Genomic DNA, 20,973 nt, shown 5'->3' with positions numbered 1-20,973 from the left:
ATGGAGGAAAGTTGAAATTTTAAAGACTTTGGCCAGGGAAGGCCTCACTGAGAAGCTGACTTTTGAGAGAAGGTCTGAAGGAGGTGAGGGAGTTGGCCATGCAGGTATCTGAAGAAAGAGCATTCTGATGAGAGGAAAATAGCAAGTGCAAAGGCCCAGAGGTGGGAACAAATTTGGCATGGACAAAGGTCAGCAAAGAGGCCAGGTGGCTTGGGTGGTGAGAACTGGAGTACGGTAGGAGGAGACAAGGTCAGAGAGCCAACTGGCCAGACTGTGGAGGGCCTTGGACGTTTCAGCAGGAACTTGGCATTCTACTCTGAGCTAGAAGAGAAGCATAGGGCAGCTGAGTGCCAGGCATGGCATGTGTCGGCATCAGTTCACATGGTGGAGAGGTTGTCTCCAGCAGGCCCAGCAGGCCGGCTTCAGGAGGAGAAGGGCAAACAGCTGGGTGGATGCAGAGATGGACTTTCCAAGGAAGCATTTGGGGAAAAGGATTGAGGATGATGGTGAGAGTGTGGTCCAAATGGCAAGCAGTGGGACCTGAGATGCGTGGAGAAGGAGGCAAAATCTTCATGGAGTGTAGCAACTGTAAGTAAATGAAGGGTTTAAGGGACTGCAGGTCTCAACTGAGATGACAAATAAGTGTGGAAGGAGGAAGGAAGTGCTAAAACAAGGTACATGGGCAGTTCCAGAGTGCCAATGTAGTAGAGTGGTTCCCAGTAAAAGCAAGGTCCAACATATGTCCGTGAACAGATGACTCAGGTGAAGTAGAGATCCCTGGAGTTGAGAAGGTCAAAGAAGGATTAAGCACAACTTTATGAGAAATGAAATGAATAAGAAATACTAAGGAAATACGATTTTATGGGAAGTCTGGGAGTTTTTCTGAATTTTCATCATATCAATACTATTTTATGTAGTCAAATTTTTAAGGGCTACAAGGAAGCTTTAAATCAGCTAATTCAACCACCTTAATTTACCCACAAGAAAATGTAGGTAGAAGTAGGTCGAGGGTAAAGGCTGATGTCCAATAGTTATTTGTTTCTGTAACCGGAAGTACAGAGCACTTTTTTTTTTTTGGTGAGGAAGATTGGCCCTGAACTAACATCTGTTGCCAATCTTCCTCTTTTTGCTTGAAGAAGACTGTCACTGAGCTAATGTCTGTGCCAATCTTCCTCCATTTTATCTGTAGGATGCTGCCACAGCGTGGCTCAATGAGTGGTGTGTAGGTCCATGCCTGGGATCTGGGCCTGCAAACTGTGGACTGCTGAAGCAGAGTGTGTGAACTTAACCACCATAACCCTGGGCCAGACCTAGAGCATTTTTATTTTCTTTCAATACCTCTCAGAAAAACCTCATTGAATCTCTGCTGAACATGAGATATAGTTATACAGAAGTCTCTAGAAGAAGTAAATTTCAAGAATAAAAGCTTGTTTTTAAGATGCCAGGTTTGGCAAGAATTTCTCAGCCAGTGGAGACTTTCTTTCTTACTAAAGAATGACTCAAAAAATCGCCTCCTAGTGCCGGCCCCATGGCTGAGTGGTTAAATTTGCACGGTCTGCTTCAGTGTCCCAGGGTTTTGCAGGTTTGGATCCTGGGCTCAGACCTAGCACTGCTCATTGGGCCATGCTGAGGAGGCATCCCGCATAGCTCGACCAGAAGGATCTAGAACTAGAATATACAACTATGTACTGGGGGGCTCCAGGGAGAAGAAGAAAGAAAGAAAAAAAAAGAGGATTGGCAGCAGCTGTTAGCTCAAGTGCCAATCTTTAAAAAAGAAATCACCACCTAGGCAGAATTTCTCATTGTTCTGGAAAAGATGGTCTGTAAATCCCTATGTTTTTCTTCTCAGGTTACAAGATGAGAAGAAAAGTAACAGCAGTCAAGTTGGCTTCTTTCAATTGGTAATAAAACTGTGTTGATTTATGACATAGGTTTTTTTTTTTTTTTTTTTTATTAATGTTATGATAGATTACAACCTTGTGAGATTTCAGTTGTACATTTTTGTTAGTCATGTTGTGGGTTATGACATAGGTTTTGCAACTGTGAATTGTTCAGATCATGGAGAAAGTGTTAAAACTTGAGTCATATTGGCAGGTTTTTAACTACAGTGACCACTTTTTCTTAAAGCTTATCTCTGTGATAACATGCTGAATAGCAACTAGAAATATATTGCTGATTAAACACACAAATGCTATCTGATAGATCAGAAAGTGTCCTGGAAAATAATTGCTAAGCCCATAATGATCATTTTAGTAAGGAAAACCATCATAGCAATCAGATCATGTATATTTATTCTTAAAGTCTTTAGAAATTTCGGAGTATAGGCATTTTCTCCAAATTTACATGGGGTGGAAGCATTTCTAGGCAAAAGTAGGCACTCTTCATTGTCAGTATCAGTTCTGGGAGCCACCTTACACTTTCACGGAATGGCCCACACAGTACATTTACATGGCGATGACATCAGTGCCAGTGATTGTTTCTCCCTCAAGTTGTGGATGAATAGCCAAGAACGAAAGTAAGCTCTTGAGGTAAAAAGGATGAATTCAGAGGCTAGGAAAGAAATACCATGAATTAGCAATGTAAGAGTCTAATGTCTTAGATAATTGATGATCATTTATTTCAATATAATTAGTGAGAACTCGACTGTTCAATTAAGATGATGCCCATAAAATTTGGTGTTGGTTGTTATTTATCAGAATCTAGTAACTAAAATTCAGCAGTCCTCCGACCTCTACTGCCTTTCACCCGTAAATTACCTGTGAATCCTTTTGTTTTTCAAGTTTCGATTTTCTTCAACAAGTGACATTTGGCTGATGTTTGTGGGAGCTTTATGTGCATTTCTCCATGGACTAGCCTATCCAGGCGTGCTACTCATTTTTGGCACAATGACAGATGCTTTTGTTGACTATGATGTTGAATTACAAGAACTCAAGATCCCGGGAAAAGCGTGTGTGAATAACACCATAGTGTGGATCAACAGCTCCCTCAACGAGAACGTGACAAATGCAACACGTTGTGGGTAGGCTGATATTTTTTACTTTTTCCATTTTTTGCTCATATCTTAAATTGTAATTCAAAATGTGTAAAGAGGACTTTATTGACTGAGCTGGGGTGGTATCTAACACAGAGAGAAGAGAAACATAAATTTATCAATATGTCCACAAATTACTCTGCCCCGAGGTTCTTCCTATCCTAACAGGTTTTCAAATCCTAACAAAAAATGGAATTGGAAATTGGCCACTAATTACATCACCCAAGGGCCAGCCCTGTGGCCAAGTGGTTAAGTTCGTGCACTTGCACCCCAAGGTTTGCCAGTTTAGATCCTGGGTGCAGACCTACACAGTGCTCGCTCATCAATCCATGCTGTGGCAGCACCCCACATAGAAGAACTAGAATGACCTACAACTAGGATATACAACTATGCACTGGGGCTTTGGGGAGAAAAAAAAGAAAGAGGAAGATTGGAAACAGATGTTAGCTCAGAGCCAACCTTCCTCAAAAAAAAAAATACATCACCCAATTTTAACCTCTTTTTAGACTACAAGCTTGAGGATGACACTACCAATAGTTATTGCTACTAGGAAGTTGACCCATGAATTTCACTTGAGTCCTTGTTGTGTCCCATATCCAAGACTTCCTTTTTTTTTTGCTAACTCCCTTCTGTTCCTCAGCTTCTTGACTGTGGTTGATGACTCACTTGATCCTCAGCCGGCTCTCTCTAAGGGGCATTTCATTAGTATGCTACAGGACTTGGAGCAGGGGCCGCCAGTCTCAGTGGTTGAGTTTCTATGGAAGAGTGGTGTGGTGCTCTGAACAGAGGGCAGTCGTGAAGAATTAGTCAGAGCTCACTGTGCTACTGTTCTCCTTGTGATAAGCCCGACAGGCTGCCTTGTAATCAGTGAGTCTGTAGCGTACACAGACTGACTCACCGTCATAGCATGGACTTTGCAGCCTGCCTCATGATGCCTCAGGGCCAGAACAAGCTCATTTGCACGTATGAACCCACACACTCAGGTTCAAGAGCCAACGGCTGGGCACATCCTGGCTAGAAAGACACTTAAAATGGCTCCCCCGAGTGAATTTGTATTTTTTTACTTTTATTTTTAAAATTACCAGCAGGCTTGGTTCCAGATTATGAACAATTTCTTCTAAAGCACTGATGCTCTTCCATAATATTATCTATTCTTAGGGTCTTTCATTCATTCACTCATTCAATCAACATTTTTTGAATGTCAAGTAAGTACTAGGAGCTCATGTAAGTATCAAGGATATAGTGGTCATCTTAAGAGTCATGGTCTTTATCTTCGTGGAACTTAAGTCTAGTCAGTGAGACCATCATTAAATCAATGACCTTTCAGATAAATATGTAGCTGCAAACTGGTTGGTGCTTGACAGAAAAGTACAAGATAACATACAATGTGCAGAATTTCCCTTTAAAAAATAATAAACCTACTTGTTAGAAATAAATTTCCTAATATCTAAATATGTATGTTTCTTTCTAAATTTGAAAGTTTTTTTCATCTGTATAATTCAGAACAGTTTGTGTACAAGAGACTGTCTTCAATGACAATCTTCTAAGTCTTTCATTTGCGTTGGAGGACAGAAATGAACTGCTTTTTACAGAGTAAAATAACTGCAAAATGTGATGTTTGTCACTTCCTCCTTTGAAAAAAAATGCATTCAGACTTATGTATGATGCAAATTGATCCAAATCATTAATAACACTGATAAAGATAAATTTTTCAAGGGAAAATTCCTGTAACTATATCCTGTTGTGCCTTAAAATTTGGAAATAAATGTTAGAGGGGCCAAAATTTCAGATATATCCATGGTATTGGGTGCTCATAAACATTTATTAGATGAGTTAAAGAATGAATCTACCTTTAATGCCTGCATCATAGGCATCCATTAGAAAGGAATTCAGTATGGCTGCGCATTACTCACACTTTATTCATTCTTACTGGGTAGTAGTACACTTGAAGGTGAGCAAGTAGTGTAAAACAAAGAGGGACTTTCAGAAATTCATTGGCTTTGGCAGAATTCACATGAAGTAAATGGGCATTTGTCTTTTTTTAAAAAAAAATTCATAGAGATATTCGGAACTGTGTGGCCCACACCTTTCTTAGGCCATTGCTTTACCAAGAACTCCTTTGATGAGTTAAATACTTTAATTGTGAGCTATTATGGTAACTGACATGATACTGTTTGTTGCTGTTCTGAATAAATGTTTGTTCAGCTTCTATGTAGTAAAATCACTGTGAAAATGGACTTGAGGACAGAGGAGATGGACAAAGGAGAAGGGAGAGGACATTTTTCTACCTGTAAATAGTTAATATGCCTTCCAAATTGCCCAACTCTTTCCCAACTTTCTTTCTTGGAAAAGGTATATTAAAAGTAAACTTCTGCACCTATTGTAATAGATGTATTAATCTTGGACTACATAAAGCAACTCAATGATTTTATCAACATTAGAATGCATGTACAATGGTAGGAGATTGTTTTGTTTTTCTCTTTCAATATATTGGTTTCCACATATCAATTACAATCCATTGGATGGAATTTTTAAGCTAAAGCCTTCCAAATGGCTCTCAGTGAATAATGTTGAAAAGGATTACAGAACATCAGGCCTCCTGATTTGCTTATTAGAATTTATTTGCTCAGAAGAGTTAATCAATAAGGTAAAAGAATAAAAGAAGATGAAATAAGGGGAAGTCTAAATATCACAATGCAGTTTATTTTCCTTTTATTTTATCCAACTGAAGTGTAAAAACTCAAATGCAAGCCACAAAGTCTTGTAACTTAATTGTGGAAGTGATGTACCACTATTTCTGCCACATCCTATTGGTCACACAGACCAACCCTGGTGCAGTTTGGGAGGGGACTACCAAGAGTGTGAATACCAAGAGATAAGAATCATTAGGGGCTCCTTGGAGGCTGACTACCATAGCCATTGGGAAGCTCATGGCCTCACTTGCCCCACAAATGATTGTGTCAATGTACTCATCTGAATCTGTACTTTCTCTTGGATTTCAGTCTATTTTCTTAGCAACGTACATTTAGTTAATACATTCAAGCACTATTTTGAAGTTAGACACTGAAAGACCATACACTTTTTAAAACAACTTTATTGAGATCCAATTCACATACCATACAATTCACCCATTTAAAGTATACAACTCAATTTTTTTTAGTGTATTCACAAAGTTATGCATCCATCAGCACAATCAATTTCAGAACATTTTCGTTACCACAAGAAAAAACCCCATACCCCTTAGCTATCACTCCACAATTCCCCAACCTCCCTCAGCCCTAGACAACCACTAATCTACTTTCTGTCTCTGTAGGTTTGTCTCTTCTTGACATTTCATATAAATGGAATCACACAGTATGTAGTCCTTTGTGACTGGCTTCTTTAACTTAACATAATGTTTTCAAGGTTCATCCATGTTATAGCCTGAATTAGTCCTTCATTTCTTTTTATTCCTGAATAATGTTTCATTGTATGGATATAATACATTTTGTTTATCCATTCATCAGTTGATAAACATTTGAGTTGTTTCTACTTTTTGGTTATTACAAGTAATGCTGCTATGAACATTTGTGTACAAGGCTTTGTGAGGACACATGTTTTCGATTCTTCTGAGTACATACATAGGAGTGGAATTGCTGAGTCATACAGTAACTATATGTTTAACCATTGGAAGAAATGCCAGACTGTTTTTCAAAGTGGTTGTACCATTTTGCATTCCCGCTAACAGTGTATGAGAATTCCAATTTCTTCACATCCTCACCAACACTTATTATCTATATTTTGATTGTAGCTCTAGTAGGCTAAGTAATGGCCCCCAAAGATATCCAAATCCTAATTCCTAGAATCTGTAAATGTTACCTTATGTGGAAAAAAGAATCTATGCAGATGTGATCAAGTTAAAGTTCTTGGGATGGGGGAGTTGAAGAATCAAGCATCTTCTATTGTTTTTCTATCTCTATTTCATTTATTTCCACTCCAGTCTTTACTTTTTTTTCCTTCTGCTTGTCTTAGGCTTAGTTTTCTCTTCTTTTCTAGTGACCTAAGGTGAGACATTGGGTTATTGGTATAAGATTTTGTTCTTTTTTTAATAGAGGCAAAAAGAGTTATATATTTCTCTCTAAGAACTGCTTTAGCTACATCCCATAAGTTTTTATATGTTACATTTTCATGTTCATTAATCTCCAAGTATTTTCTAGTGTCTCTTGTGATTTTTTCTTTGACACATTGGCTATTTCTGATTGTACTATTTTATTTCCACATATTTGTGAAAGTCCTCAATTTTTTGGTCATTAATTTCTGCTTTCACTCCATTGTGATCATAGAACATACTTAGTATTATTTTAATTCTTTTAAATGTATTGAAGCTTATTTTATAGCCTAGCATGTGTATATACTGAAGAGTGTTCCACATGCATTTGAGAGGAATATATATTCTGCTGTTATTGGGTAGAGTGTTCTGAAGATGTCTGTTAGGTCTAATTGGTTTATATTGTTGTTCAAATCTTCTATTCCTGTTGATCTTCCACCTAGTTGTTCTATCCAATATTGAAAGTGTGGAATAGTTGGTCTTTGACTATTATTGTTGAACTATCTATTTCTTCCCATGAATCTGATAGACTTTGCTTCATGTGTTTTAGGTCTCTGTTGCTAGGTACATATATTTTTATAATTGTTATAATTTCCTGATAGGTTGATCCTTTTATAATTATAAAATGATATTTATCTCTAACAATAATGTTTTAAAGTTTATTTGTCTGTTGTTAGTATAGCCACCCCTGCTTTCTCATGGTTGCTCTTTGTCATGACATATTTTTTGCATCCTTTTACTTTCATCTTGTTTGTATCTTTGAATCTAAAATGTGCCTCTTGTAGACAGCCTATAGTTGGAGCTTGTTTATCTAGTCTGACAATCTCTGCCTTTTGATTGGATTGTTTAACCTATTACATATACAAAACAAATGTAATACTCTCAAAAGTGACTAAAAGAGGCAGACTGACTAGAGATCTCAAGACACAAGTAATGACACGGTTCTGAGTTCCCTAGGTTTTCTTTAGGCCTCATATTTACTATATTGGGTGCTGGGAAAGCTACAACCTGGAAATATAATGAGTTCAGTCCACAAAAGACCCAACAAAATCCTGCTCTCTCTAGATAATGGATCAGAAAGAGGCAGACTAACAGAAAACTTTCAGACAATAACTACTCTACTCCAGCACTACAGAAATACTACAGGAAAAAATTGTAACCTCACTTCTATCCATGCCAGCAAAGCTTGAGTTGGGAACCTAGCCCTCCACCCTTGTCAGGTGGCACTGAGCCTCTGCTGTGTTTCTCCCCTACCCCACCCCTGTGGTGTCAATCGAGAACATGTGGAGGCCTGAACCATCCTTACTGTAATGAAGCACTCTTTCCCCTTCCTGCTCAGATAGTGTCAGAGAGTTAGAACGTTCACCATCGTCTCCATGGAAGGGGAAATCAAGACATTCTCAGGTGAAGGAAACAAAGAGTATTGTAAGCTGACTTACCTTTAAAGAAGATCTAAAGGAAGTTCTGTAAACAGAAAGAAAATGATTTAAAATAAAATCTTGGACATCAAGAAGGAAGAACATGGTAGGCAAAACCATGGGTAAATGCAATCGACTTTTCTTCTTTTCTTGAGTTTTCTGAATTATGTTTGATAGTGGAAGCAAAAACTCTAACCCTGTCTGATATGGTCCTTTTATAACATTGTCTGATGTGAGATTTATTTGGAAATATTAAAGACAATTGTATTATTAACAGGGGAGAGTAAAGGTATGTAAAGAGAGATAAAATTTCTATACTTTGTTCAAACTGGTAAAATGACGATGCTAGTAGACTGTGATAAGTGGTATGCCTATAATATAATTCCTAGAGGACCACTAAAAAAAACTATACAAAGAGATACACTTGAAAACACTATAAATAAATCAAAACTGAATTCTAAAAACTGTTTGAGTAGCCCACAAGAAAGCAGGAGAAAGGAAACAGAGAAATAAAAAAGGGAGAAAACAAACAGAAAACAGAAAATAAACACAGCAAAGACATATGCTCTCACCACTATAATTCACCATAGCACTCGAAGTTCTAGCCTGTACAATAAGGAAGGAGAGGAAATAGAAGGAATACTGATCTAATACTTACTGCTTAACTGTGCACTTAAAAATGGTAAAGTTGCTAAATTTTATGTTATGTGTTTTTTATTGAAATTAAAATTTTTTTAAATACAAAAACAAGAAAAAGAGAATAGAGATCTAAAAGGAAGAAGTGCACCCAACTCTATTGGAGATGACGTTGTTGACATAGAAAATCCCAAAGAATCTCCAAAAATCTCCTACAACCAATAAGTGAGTTCAGCAAGGACATAAAATACCAGATAAACAAACAGATCTTCCTTGATGTATGGTCACATTACATCTTGATAAACCCATCATAAGTTGAAAATATCGTTAAGTTGAAAGTGCATTTAATACACCTAACCTACCAAGCATCATAGCTTAGCCTGGCCTACCTTCAAACGTGCTCGGATCACTTACATTAGCCTACAGTTGGGCAAAATTGTCTAATACAAAGCCTATTTTATAATAAAGTGTTGAATATCTTATGTAATTTATTGAATACTGTACTGATAGTGAAAAACAGAATGGTTGTCTGGGCACAGAATGGTTGTAAGCGTATTGGTTGTTTACCCTCCTGGTTGCATGGCTGACTGGGAGCTGTGGCTTGCTGCCACTGCCCAGCATCACAAACAAGAGATATGTATTGCATATCGCTAGGCTGGAAAAAGGTCAAAATTCAAAATTCGAAGTGTGATTTCTACTGAATGCATATCACTTTTGCACCATCATAAAGTTGAAAAATCGTAAGTCAAACCATTGTAAGTCAGTGACTGTACAAAATTCACTAGTATTTCTATAAATTAGCAATAAACATGTGGGCACCAAAATTCAAAATATAATGCCATTTACAATTGCTCAAAAAATTTACTTAACTGTAAATCTAACAAAACATGTACAGGACTTGTATGCTGAAAACTGCAAAATTCTGATGAAAGAAATCAGAGAAGACAAATAAGTGGGGTGACATACCATGTTAATGAATTGGAAGATTCAATATAGTAAAGATATCAGTATAGTAAAGATTCACTATAATAAAGATAAAGATATAAAGATATAGTAAAGATATCCCCCAAATTGATATACAGGTTTAATACAATTCCTATCAAAATCTCAGCATGATTTTTTTGTAACTGTACACAAGATTAGTCTAAAATTTATATGAAAAGGCAAAAGAACTAGAATATCTAAAACAACTTTGAAAAAAAATAGTGTCTGAGGGAAAAACTACCCAATTTCAAGACATATTATATAGCTACAGTAATAAAGTTGTATATTATTGACAGAGGAACACAATAGAGAACTCAGGAATAGACCTACAGGAGTATGTCCAACTGATTGTTGACAAAGGTAGAAAAGCAATTCAATGGAGGACAGACAAATTTTTAATCAAATGGTGCTGGAGTAACTGGACATCCATGGGAAAAAAAGGAACTTATACAAAAATTAGCTCAAAATGAATTATGAAGTTCAATGTAAAAAATAAACTGTAAACTTTTATAAAAATATGTAGGAGATCATTTTCAGGTCTAGGGCTAGACAAAGAGCTCTTAGACTTAACACCAAAAGCACAATCCATAAAAGGAAGAATTAATAAATTAGACATCATCAAAATTAAAAATTTTGCTCTGCAAAAGGACACTGTTAAGAGGATGAAAAGACAGGCTACAGACTGGGAGAACATATTTACAAATCAGATATCTAACAAAGGACTAGGCTCTAGAATGTATAAAGAACTCTCAAAACTCAATGGTTAAAAAACTCCAAATAGAATATGGGAAAAATACATGAAGAGATATTTCACTAAGAAGTAAAGATGGCAAATGAGCACAGGAAAAAATGTTCAGCAATGTTAGTTGTTAGGGAATGCAAATTAAAATCAAAATGAGATATCAGTACAGATCTATCAGAAAGGCTAAAACAAAAAGCAGTGGTGACACCAAAGGCTGGTGAGGACCCGGAGGAACTGGATCACTTACACCTTGCTGATGAGAACGTTAACTGGTGCAGCCACCCTGGAAAACTGTTTTGCAGGTTTTTAAAAAAAATGACACATAGAACTGCTGTACAACCTAGCAAGTCTACTCTTGGAGATTTATCCCAGAAAAATGAAAACTTATGTTCACATAAAAATCCGTACACAAATGTTTATAGAAGCTTTATTTGTAATAGACAAAAACTAGAAACAATCCGGACAACCTTCAAGGGGTGAGTGGTTAAACAAACTGCCATACATCTATACCATGGAATACTTCTTAACAATAAAAAGGAGCAAACTATGGAGGAAACTTGAAAGAATTATGCTGAGTGAAAAAATGCCAATCCCAAAAGGTTGTATATTATGCGATTCCATTTATATAACATTTTTCAAATGACAAAACTATAGCAATAGACAACAGCTTAGTGGTAGCCAGGGGTTAAGGGAGTACCAAGGACTCTCGATCTGCCTAAGTTTGTTCATAACTGGCAGCTGTGTTTTTTGTGACAGACGCTTTATCACCTCTGCTTAGAGTGTCTGTAGAATGAATGCACTGCAGGAAATCTAAGTAAACTTTTTGATAAACGCTCATAGTTTTCCCTTTGGGGACACCCAAATTTCATTTCACAAACAGAAGACAAAGAGTATGGACTACTTTATATATTAGAAGGCTTTACTGGTAATATTACATTATACACTCTCTGTGGAGGTACTTAGCTCTTATAAGAGCCTCTGATTGTGGATATTTATATATAAGTGTATGATTTTCTAGGTCTTGTTCATTCTCTGAGTCCCCTGAATCATCATGAAAGGCTGGGAATGTGGTGAACACAGATGTATAAGCTGGTTTGGAGATTGTCAGAGAGGTTGACCAAGGCAGTTATTTCCCTTCCTCATTAATATTTTTAAAGTCAAAGCAAAATCAACAAACATTTCTTCAGTACCTACTGTGTGTAAGGTATTGTACTAGGATTCGGGCAGTGTGAGTAAGCAGCTTAAACCTAGCTCTTGCCCTCAAGTAGCTTGCAATTTACTAGCAAGACAAACATAAATATACTCAATAAAAATATATTCAGTAAAGATATTGAGTAATAGTGCAAGATGGCAATAAAATCTGTTGTGGAATAATAGCTTGTTCTGTATTATACTTCAATATTTGGTCTGAGTTCAACAGAGGGAGAGAACAATTCAAGCTTGGGTCACAAAGGAAGGCCTGAGAGCAGGAAGCACGTAGGATGGGAACATCTATGCTAAAGATGCTGCTTTCTGATTTGCTAAAGAAGTGGACTCTATATGATTTAGCTTGTCCCCGAGGAGCAGAATTCTCATCAACCAATATGTTAATTTTCTAAATGCAAAATTCCTAATTTCCTGAAAGCAATTGTTATGGAACCTGAAGTGAGTTTGCTCACCCGTTGCGCAGCAAGCCAATCTCTGACACCGGGTGTGGTGGAAGAAAGTAGGAATTTTACTTTTGCACAGCGCTGAGCAAGGAGAGAGGGCAGCTAACGCTCAAATCCCAAACTCCCTGAAAACCTAAAAGGAAGGGTTTTTATTTGGGGTTTTAGGTACGGGAGTGGGAGCATATGGCCTTGCTGGTCGGAGCTTTCCCATCAGCCTGTCTTTGGCCTTGAGACACTTGCAGAGAGGAGGGAGCCCGTGACCTTGCTGGTCAGCAGCTTTCCCACCAGCCCCTATCTCTTTGTGGGGAGGAGATAGTCCAGGTGCTTGTCCTTGACGGTGTTTATCTCCATGGAGGATAGCGGATTCTGGAGCCAGGAAGGCAGAGAGTAAGCAGGGAATGAGTGTTTTGGTTTTAACCCCATATATGCTGGGTTTAATGTGGGGAAACTGATATCAGGGTCGGTATCACAATTTCAGAATAATTCCTCCCCTCCCTGCCCCTGCCAATCCCAAACCCTGGGCTGCAGTGTGATAGTTGTGCTGGAAAAATGCTGTAGAGCTTTCTTGCTATTTCCCACAAGCTCTTTGGCTTCAATCTTAGGAATTGTCCTGGAGAATGAAGCTTCATGGGCTGCAATCAGCAGAAAGACTGGGCTAATAAAGTGTTTTTCTCCCTCTGTGGGAAGATGACACACATTTCTCACAGTGTCCCTCTGATATAGAGGAGTTGAAAAGCTGGTTTAGATTCCTAGAGCGGGTAACAGTAAACACCCTGATTTACAGCACACATCTCTCTACCAGGGTCTTTTCAGACACCTGTCTGGCTTTTTAATAACTTTCTCTGGCTATGAGTGCTCTAGCACTGCGTAACAAGCATGAGTGAAAGGAGCCTGAGTGGACAGAGCACTGGGCTGCCATCTAGGGTCCCCCGGCTTCCAACAACCACCAATTAATTATTTTACAACCTTAGAACCTCTGCCTATAAAAATGAAGCAGGTAAGCATCTTTGCTGTGATTGGTACCATAACGTTTATTTAGGGATTTGGTTGGATTGATTATAGTTTGACATAGATAAAATGCTTTACCAATATTAAATAGAAATATATAATACATATATTTTAAATTCTTCTGTACTCACAAGTATAATCTTTGGTAGCTTGATCCTGCTTGTGAGTCTTAACCTTTTTCCCCCTCTTTTGAAGGTTGCTGAACATTGAAAGTGAAATGATCAGATTTGCCAGTTATTATGCTGTAGTCGCTGTCACCGTCCTTATCACAGGATATATGCAAGTTAGTAGCACTTCCATTTTATTTATAGATCAACATCTGGGTTCAAAGACACTACAATGAAATCCAAAGGGTACTCTTTAACTTTTAAATTATTCGGAAGCCCTAAGGACTACAGTTTAATTCCAGGGGGAACGTGAGAGAATGGGACAGGTTCTTCCTCTCAGTGAGGGGAGGAGGATACCAGCAGCAGTCTAGGGAGATGGAGAATAGACTTTTAGTTTCAACATCCTGTTCTTCCCTGCCCTCTGACTTCATCCTTGCTCCTAAACTCAGAAATAGCTGTGGGCGTGTCTGTAGAGGGAGAGTGGGCAGCCTGGAGAAAGCGGGGCATGGGGGGTTGGAGGAAAGCCAGCGTTACTTTCTTTTCCTCTTTCAATGCTAATGTCTCACCAAACGTTGCTAGAGTCCAACCCCAATTCTGTAAACCGAATCTAGAGCATATTCTAGATTTAAGCCATGGAAAGGCTTGGAGTTTCTTAACCCTTATTAAGGAAGAAAAGTATTTCATCTTTTTCCTTCCTCTATAGAAAAAATAATGAATCTTCCCACCCCTATATATTCAAGAATTCCAGGAAGTTAGTGTTAGTTGTAAAGAGAAATGAATCCATTTTTCCGGTTCTGACTTTGAGAGTTTTAACGACAGGCTTATTTTGCTTGGTTGGGGGACACTCTCAGTCGATTCCCTGCATATGTTATAATTTTTGTTGTACCTTCTCTGAAAATCGTTGTCCAACAGCCTGAAAACTATGCATGGATACTTGTTGGCACGCCTTCCAAGGCAAAAGTTGACTCAGAAGTGGCATGGAAAAATAGTGATTTAAGAGCAATAATTGACTTTTTGGCTCTGTGAGCCTTATTTTACACATGAGGAAAGTGAAGCTCAATAAAGTTAAGTCTAAACATGTCAGAGTTGAATTCAAACCCAAATTTCCTGGCTTTCCTGTTCACAGTTGTTCTGCTCACCTCCACTTTTGGTAGCAGATGCCAGAATTCAGACTTAGATCTCAAGAAGAGGCATTTTGCGAATTACGTTCCTCCTTTTTGCAACTGTTACTGAAAATGTTTTCTTCTGAAAACAGAAAAGGAATTAACGAATATTCTTTACATCATGATGCTAAACAGTCCTTGCTCTGTTTCCAGATATGCTTTTGGGTAATTGCTGCAGCTCGTCAGGTACAGAAAATAAGAAAATTTTACTTTAGAAGAATAATGAGAATGGAAATAGGATGGTTTGACTGCAATTCAGTGGGAGAGCTGAGCACAAGATTTTCTGAGTAAGTAGCTAGTAGGATGTTTTAATGTATGTGTGATTTTTTGATAATAAAATCCTTGTTTCTAAATTACATAACAATTGGAAACACATTTTCAGTTATTTTTGATATGTTTTGTCTCTTAAGTTGGGCTTTTGTAGGTAGCATGGCTTTTTCATAGGTAATGTCTTATCAAATGTGATCATTAAAAATTGAGCGCCAGGATACTATAATTTGGTTTGTAGGCTCCTTATTAAAATATTAGAAGCGAAGTATTATGGAAGAGAGTTAAAAGAAATAGGGTTGTTTGGACTCAAAAGAAGAAATTGAGACATGTCACAATCTACGTGTCTGTAAGAAAAACAATACAATTAGAACTAATTATCTTGCTTTGCCTGTTGAGGCAACTTCTGCACACACACAAAAAACAAAAAGAAATCCAAAATAGTTTGAGAACTAGTCAAACTGAAAACTGGATTTAAGTTCAGTTTACACCTAAATACTAGTTTGGGTTATTAATAGCCCCCCATTAATTCTGAACGAGCCCTTAGTAATTAGAAACTGTTGAAGCCTATTGAACTGAACTTTGAGGTCCCATGAAAGACTGTGCAGTGAAAATACAAGCAGACCGAATGTTGGGACTCCTACATTCCAGCTCTCATTCTGTCCCTTATTTATTGTGACCTTGAACAGATACTTAACCCTGCTAGAATACAATTTTCTAATCTCTGGGTGATGTCTTACGTCCTTTTTTCGCTATCAAGACCCAAGCCCTGTTTGCTTCAGCTGGACAAGAGATTATGAGAATGTTGCTGGGAATATGAATTTAATGCAATTATAGTCAACCAATATTCTCAAGCACTTACCCTATACAAGGCACAAAGATAGACGACAGAACTCCTGATCTCAAGGAACTTACAGTCTAGAAGGAAGAATAAAAGGTGCAAGTAAATAAATAATCAGAGCTAACACATATTAATTACTTACTATATGCCAGGCACTGATACATGCTTTACAAATATTAACCAATTTAATCCTCATTACTATTCCTTGAGGTAGGTTCTGTTATTATCCCCATTTTACAGATGAGAAAACTGAGGCACAGGAAGGTTGAGTAATTTGCCTAAGGAGAGCTTGTGTTCAAATTCAGAGTCTGGCTCTGGAGTTGTGTTCTTAACCACTATTCTATACTGCCCCTAAGCAGACGGCAGTAATTTATACATACACATACACACACACGTATACAGATTAATTACATTGCTATGGGAACACAGGGAGAAAGATGTTAGTTCTTCCTGGGGCGTTTATAGGGTTTAATGAATTAGGTGACGTGTGAGGAGAACCTTGAGGCTGAAAGAATTTGGCACGTATAAAGAAGGAAAGAAGGGCCTTCGAGACGGACAAAGGAAATCAGCTATAAGAAAGAATGAGACGCATAAAGTAGTTTCCAAAAGGCTTTGACAACATTAAATGGACATTAGTTGGGAAAACTGGGTTAAAGACAAACTTACTTGCCTATGAGGGGAGAGGCTTGATAACTTCCCAAGTTGCAGCAACTTTTCTAAGATGTGAGAGGCTATGTTTCCCAAGGGTAATGGAGTACAGAGATGGGAATGTTTGGAAGGGAAAGATTGAGATTCCTCAGCAAGACATTTGAATTGACCAAGTCCAGTTTTAGTGATCAAAGCCTCTTGTTTCCAGTGATGTTAATAAGATCAATGATGCCATTGCCGACCAAATGGCCATCTTCATTCAGCGCATGACCACAAGCATCTGTGGATTCCTGCTGGGATTTTACCAGGGCTGGAAGCTGACCTTGGTGATTATCTCTGTCAGCCCTCTCATTGGGATTGGAGCAGCCATCATTGGTCTGGTAAGAATGTGTTCTCACTTTTCTCTGTGGAAAGACATTTGCACCCAGAAACAGTAAAAAATGTGAAGCTTGATTCTCTTCTCCTCAGTTTGTTTAGTCAACATCATTATTACTATTTTGATTTATTTTGTTTGATTATTCCCCAGTACCAAATAATCTTCCATAGATTAGGGACTAATGATGCTTTAACAACATAAGTATTATTGTATTAATAGCAATAACAACTACATTTATTGAACATTTACTGCTTTGCCAGGCAGTGTTAGGGGCTTCTTATACATTATCTCTAATCTTTGCCACAATCTTATAAAGTATTAACATCATTTTAAATATATGAAATGGAGGCTTAGAGAGATAAAGGGACTTGTCTGGGACTGCACAGCTAGCGAATGACAGAATAGGATTCAAGGTCAAAGGAGTCTGACTTCAAATCCCAGCCCCCCCTGCAATACACCCATTGCTTCCCATGGTCTCCCAAGCTCAGATGCTCCCTTCAAAAAGGCCCAATAAACATACCCAGATCAGTAACACGCACATAAAAGAGATTTCTGCAATCACACTGTGTTCTCCATTCCATCTGATCAGTTTGAGAGAGAGGTTACCTGATCCGTCCTGAGCAGTATCCAGGTCCCGGCCTCCTTTCCCCAGGTATGCAGGCCAAGACAAAGTGTAGGAGTAAGAATTTTGGGTTATCTAAGTTAAAAAACTCTCCCAAGAACTGAGAAATTATTATTTCTTACTTTTAGAGCAGCCACAGTAGATAGCAGGTCATGGGGCCAGGCACACTAATAATAAGTTGTAAAAGAACAGAATTCAAGAGAAACGCTACAGACACACTCACACATCATTGAGCAACAGGTACCAATCTCCGTGATGATATTTTCCAGCCAAATATTCTCTACGATCCACTGGCGATATTAATCCAATGTTTCCCAGGTAATATAGAGTGACAACAGCAAAAAGCTCATTCCACTTAACTAGGTCATCACCTGGCTGTACCACCTGGTTCAAGAAAGATATATTTAACTGGTCAAAACTTCAGTTTCCGGGCCGGCCTGGTGGTGCAGTGGTTAAGTCCGCACATTCCACTTTGGAGGACTGTGATTTGCTGGTCCGGATCCCGGGTGTGGACATGGCACCGCTTGGCAAGCCATGCTGTGGTAGGCATCCCACATGTAAGGTAGAGGAAGATGGGCATGGATGTTAGCTCAGGGCCAGTCTTCCTCAAAAACAAAAAACCAAAAAACTTCAGTTTCTTCATCTTTAAAATAAGAATAATATCTCCCAAAGTCTTTTTGATGATTCAAGCTATAACCCATGTTATGCACTTTGCATGGTGTCTGATACAGAATTAATTGATAAAGAGATATTAGCTTTTATTTTTTTCCAATCCACCACATCACACAAGCTTTCCAATAGATTTTCTACCAAACTCTACCAAACTGTAGACAAAATTTTTCTACCAAACTGACACGACAAGTGCCCATGTTTCAACTTCTTGTAAATGCCTCACTGACTTGGAATGCTGTAGCTCTGCGCTGGTTTTTTCTTGAATTCAAGTCGATGCATGTTTGTGTAAAATGATAGAAGCAGCTTCACTGGGCTCAATTCAAAAGCAGGACCAAAAAAAGGTGGAGGTGTACTTCATGACGCATTAGAAGTTGTTGTGGGTTTTTTTTTTAAGATTTTATTTTTCCTTTTTCTCTCCAAAGCCCCCAGGTACATAGTTGCATATTTTTACCTGTGGGTCCTTCTAGTTGTGGCATGTGGGATGCCGCCTCAGCATGGCTTGATGAGCGGTGCCATGTCGGCGCCCAGGACCTGAACCAGCAAAACCGTGGGCCACCGATACGGAGCACACAAACTTAACCACTGGGCCATGGGCCAGCCTCTGTTGTGGGTTTTGTATGCCTGTGTCTGACTTTTATCCCTGCAATGAGAAATGTGAGCAATTGTTAGACATTTCCCAATACGCATCTTTTAAGCTATATCAGCTTAATTGAAGTATCCTGAGATTATTGAATATGCCATTACAACAAAAACAGATTATCGTTCACAACCACTTAATTTTCTCCTTACTGTGCTGCTAAAACATGTTTCAGAAATAAAATAGAAGAGGATTGTGATAAAAACTGCAGTCATCCATAACACCCAAATTCAAACTTTAATGTCGATAAAAATAACCTCATTTTCCCTATTGTTGCCTTTTTAATTCCCAAATTTTATAAAATATGGACTTGTGTGATAAATATATTGTAGTAAAAGGCTATTTTTACTTATTTTGTATCTTAGAATTCTGTTTAAGATTTTGTTTGATAAGAGTTTTGCTGCTAAAAGTTTGGAAAAACTCTTGGAGAATGAACTCCCATTTGGGTACTTAGTCTGGGTATTTTTAGGTTTCTGAGTTAGCTGATCTTCCCCAATATTTGCTTCTTCCCCTTCTTTCCTAATCTGTGCCAGGGAATTCTTTAGTGGTTAATTCCAACTAGGACTTAATCCAAGTCCAAATTTAGAAAAAGCGATTTGTTTAATATTAAGTGCTTTTTATTTCCTTTTGTAAAAAGCAAAGCTAGTTAGTTAAACCCCTCCAGTTGAGTAGAAATAGTGTCACATGTATCTGAAGCTCTCTCCTGTGGAATGGCCTCTGCAGCACCTTGTCTTTGCATGCTCAGAACCTCTCCCTCATTCTGTGTTCTAACCAATTTGATGCCTGCACGGGCCTCCCATCTTTGCCTCTGGTGTTTGTCTGTAAATTATACAACAGCCTTTGGCCAATAGCAATGAAATGTACCATGGTTTGACTTGAAACCTTTATTAGCATAACGACGGAAACACTGTGGTCTCACAGAATGTCCTATTTGGGACTTACTCTGTGAGAGAGGTTTTGGGGCTGACTTTTAATGGACTCATTTTTACATGTCAACAACCAAACTCTCACGGATGGGGCTTAACATGAATCAACTTGGACCAAATTCTTTCCTCGGTAAATTCTATTACAGTGAGAATCTAGTCTTGCATTAAACCATGCCATATGTTTGCTCTGCTAAATGAATCACTGAGTGGCAGGCTGACTTACCTAGTTGCCTAGTCTTCACATTTTATTTTCTTTTGGATTTTAGAGTGTGTCCAAGTTTACTGACCATGAATTGAAGGCCTATGCCAAAGCAGGGTCAGTGGCTGATGAAGTCATTTCATCTATGAGAACAGTGGCTGCTTTCGGTGGTGAGAAAAAAGAGGTTGAAAGGTTGGTTAATTGAAATGTCTGCCACTTTGCTGAATTTCATTGATCCACATACTACCCTGAATCTTCCCCATTTTGTACAAAGTGGCAGATTCACCGTGGTCTATGGTACCCTGAGGGAGATTTTTTTTCAAGAGGTAGCCAAGCAGAGTAATTAGATTGGTCAAAGCACTGAAAGGATTCCCAAGCCTTTAGCTATGTGTTTTTGAAGATGTCATAGTGGGTGATTTTTAGAAAGGCTTCTTAGGTTAGATATTTATTTTAAACTCTGGTGATGTCTATGTACGCATACTGTACTTCATGCCAGTCTGTAACACTGTTTGCTGCCATTAAGGAAAAGCCTACATGATCTAAATTGCAATTCACACATTTTTTGAATTTTTTTTATTCAATGTATTTTATTCAGCTACTGTACTACATGCTCTTTATAAAGTCTGATAAGATTTCCATTTGATCAAACAAAATCTAGCATTGGTATATTGTAGACCATCATTCTAGGAGATTAATTCTTAATGAAAATAAAAACCTTAGTGACAACACAGATGTCAAAAATTTGCTTTTGTTTATTCTTCCATTTACCTAGTATTTATTGAGCACTTAGCATGTGCCAGGGACTGATTTTATAAAATAACCACCAACTTAATTAAACCCTTATTTCGTGAGTTGTAGATCTAGTCCAATGTTATTCTCAATTGCCACCAAATTCACCAAATAAAAAAGAGAACAGAATTTACAATCCCTAATTATCCTTTTTTCCTTTTGCTTCTTTCG

The 20,973-nt window shown here is 38.1% G+C and overlaps 1 protein-coding gene across 13 annotated transcripts in view; it reads left to right on the top strand.

The window, feature by feature from the left end:
* ABCB11 (ATP binding cassette subfamily B member 11) overlaps positions 1 to 20,973 on the top strand; it is an 87,812-nt gene that overhangs the window by 12,920 nt on the left and 53,919 nt on the right. For all 13 annotated transcript variants that reach the window (XR_011528393.1, XR_011528396.1, XR_011528394.1 and 10 more), the window contains exons 4-9: positions 1,850 to 1,901; positions 2,781 to 3,019; positions 13,751 to 13,838; positions 14,979 to 15,112; positions 16,790 to 16,961; positions 20,081 to 20,205. Coding sequence is in view for 8 of the 13 variants with exons in the window: in XM_070580074.1 (XP_070436175.1) it covers positions 1,850 to 1,901; positions 2,781 to 3,019; positions 13,751 to 13,838; positions 14,979 to 15,112; positions 16,790 to 16,961; positions 20,081 to 20,205 (810 nt within the window). In the remaining 5 variants the exon portion in view is untranslated. The remainder of the gene's footprint in view (positions 1 to 1,849; positions 1,902 to 2,780; positions 3,020 to 13,750; positions 13,839 to 14,978; positions 15,113 to 16,789; positions 16,962 to 20,080; positions 20,206 to 20,973) is intronic.

This window comes from Equus przewalskii, chromosome 17 (genome assembly GCF_037783145.1).
Source record: "Equus przewalskii isolate Varuska chromosome 17, EquPr2, whole genome shotgun sequence".
NCBI lineage: Eukaryota > Metazoa > Chordata > Mammalia > Perissodactyla > Equidae > Equus > Equus przewalskii.
The sequence above is the reverse complement of the archived record's forward strand: the minus strand, read 5'-3'. Positions and strand labels throughout refer to the sequence as shown.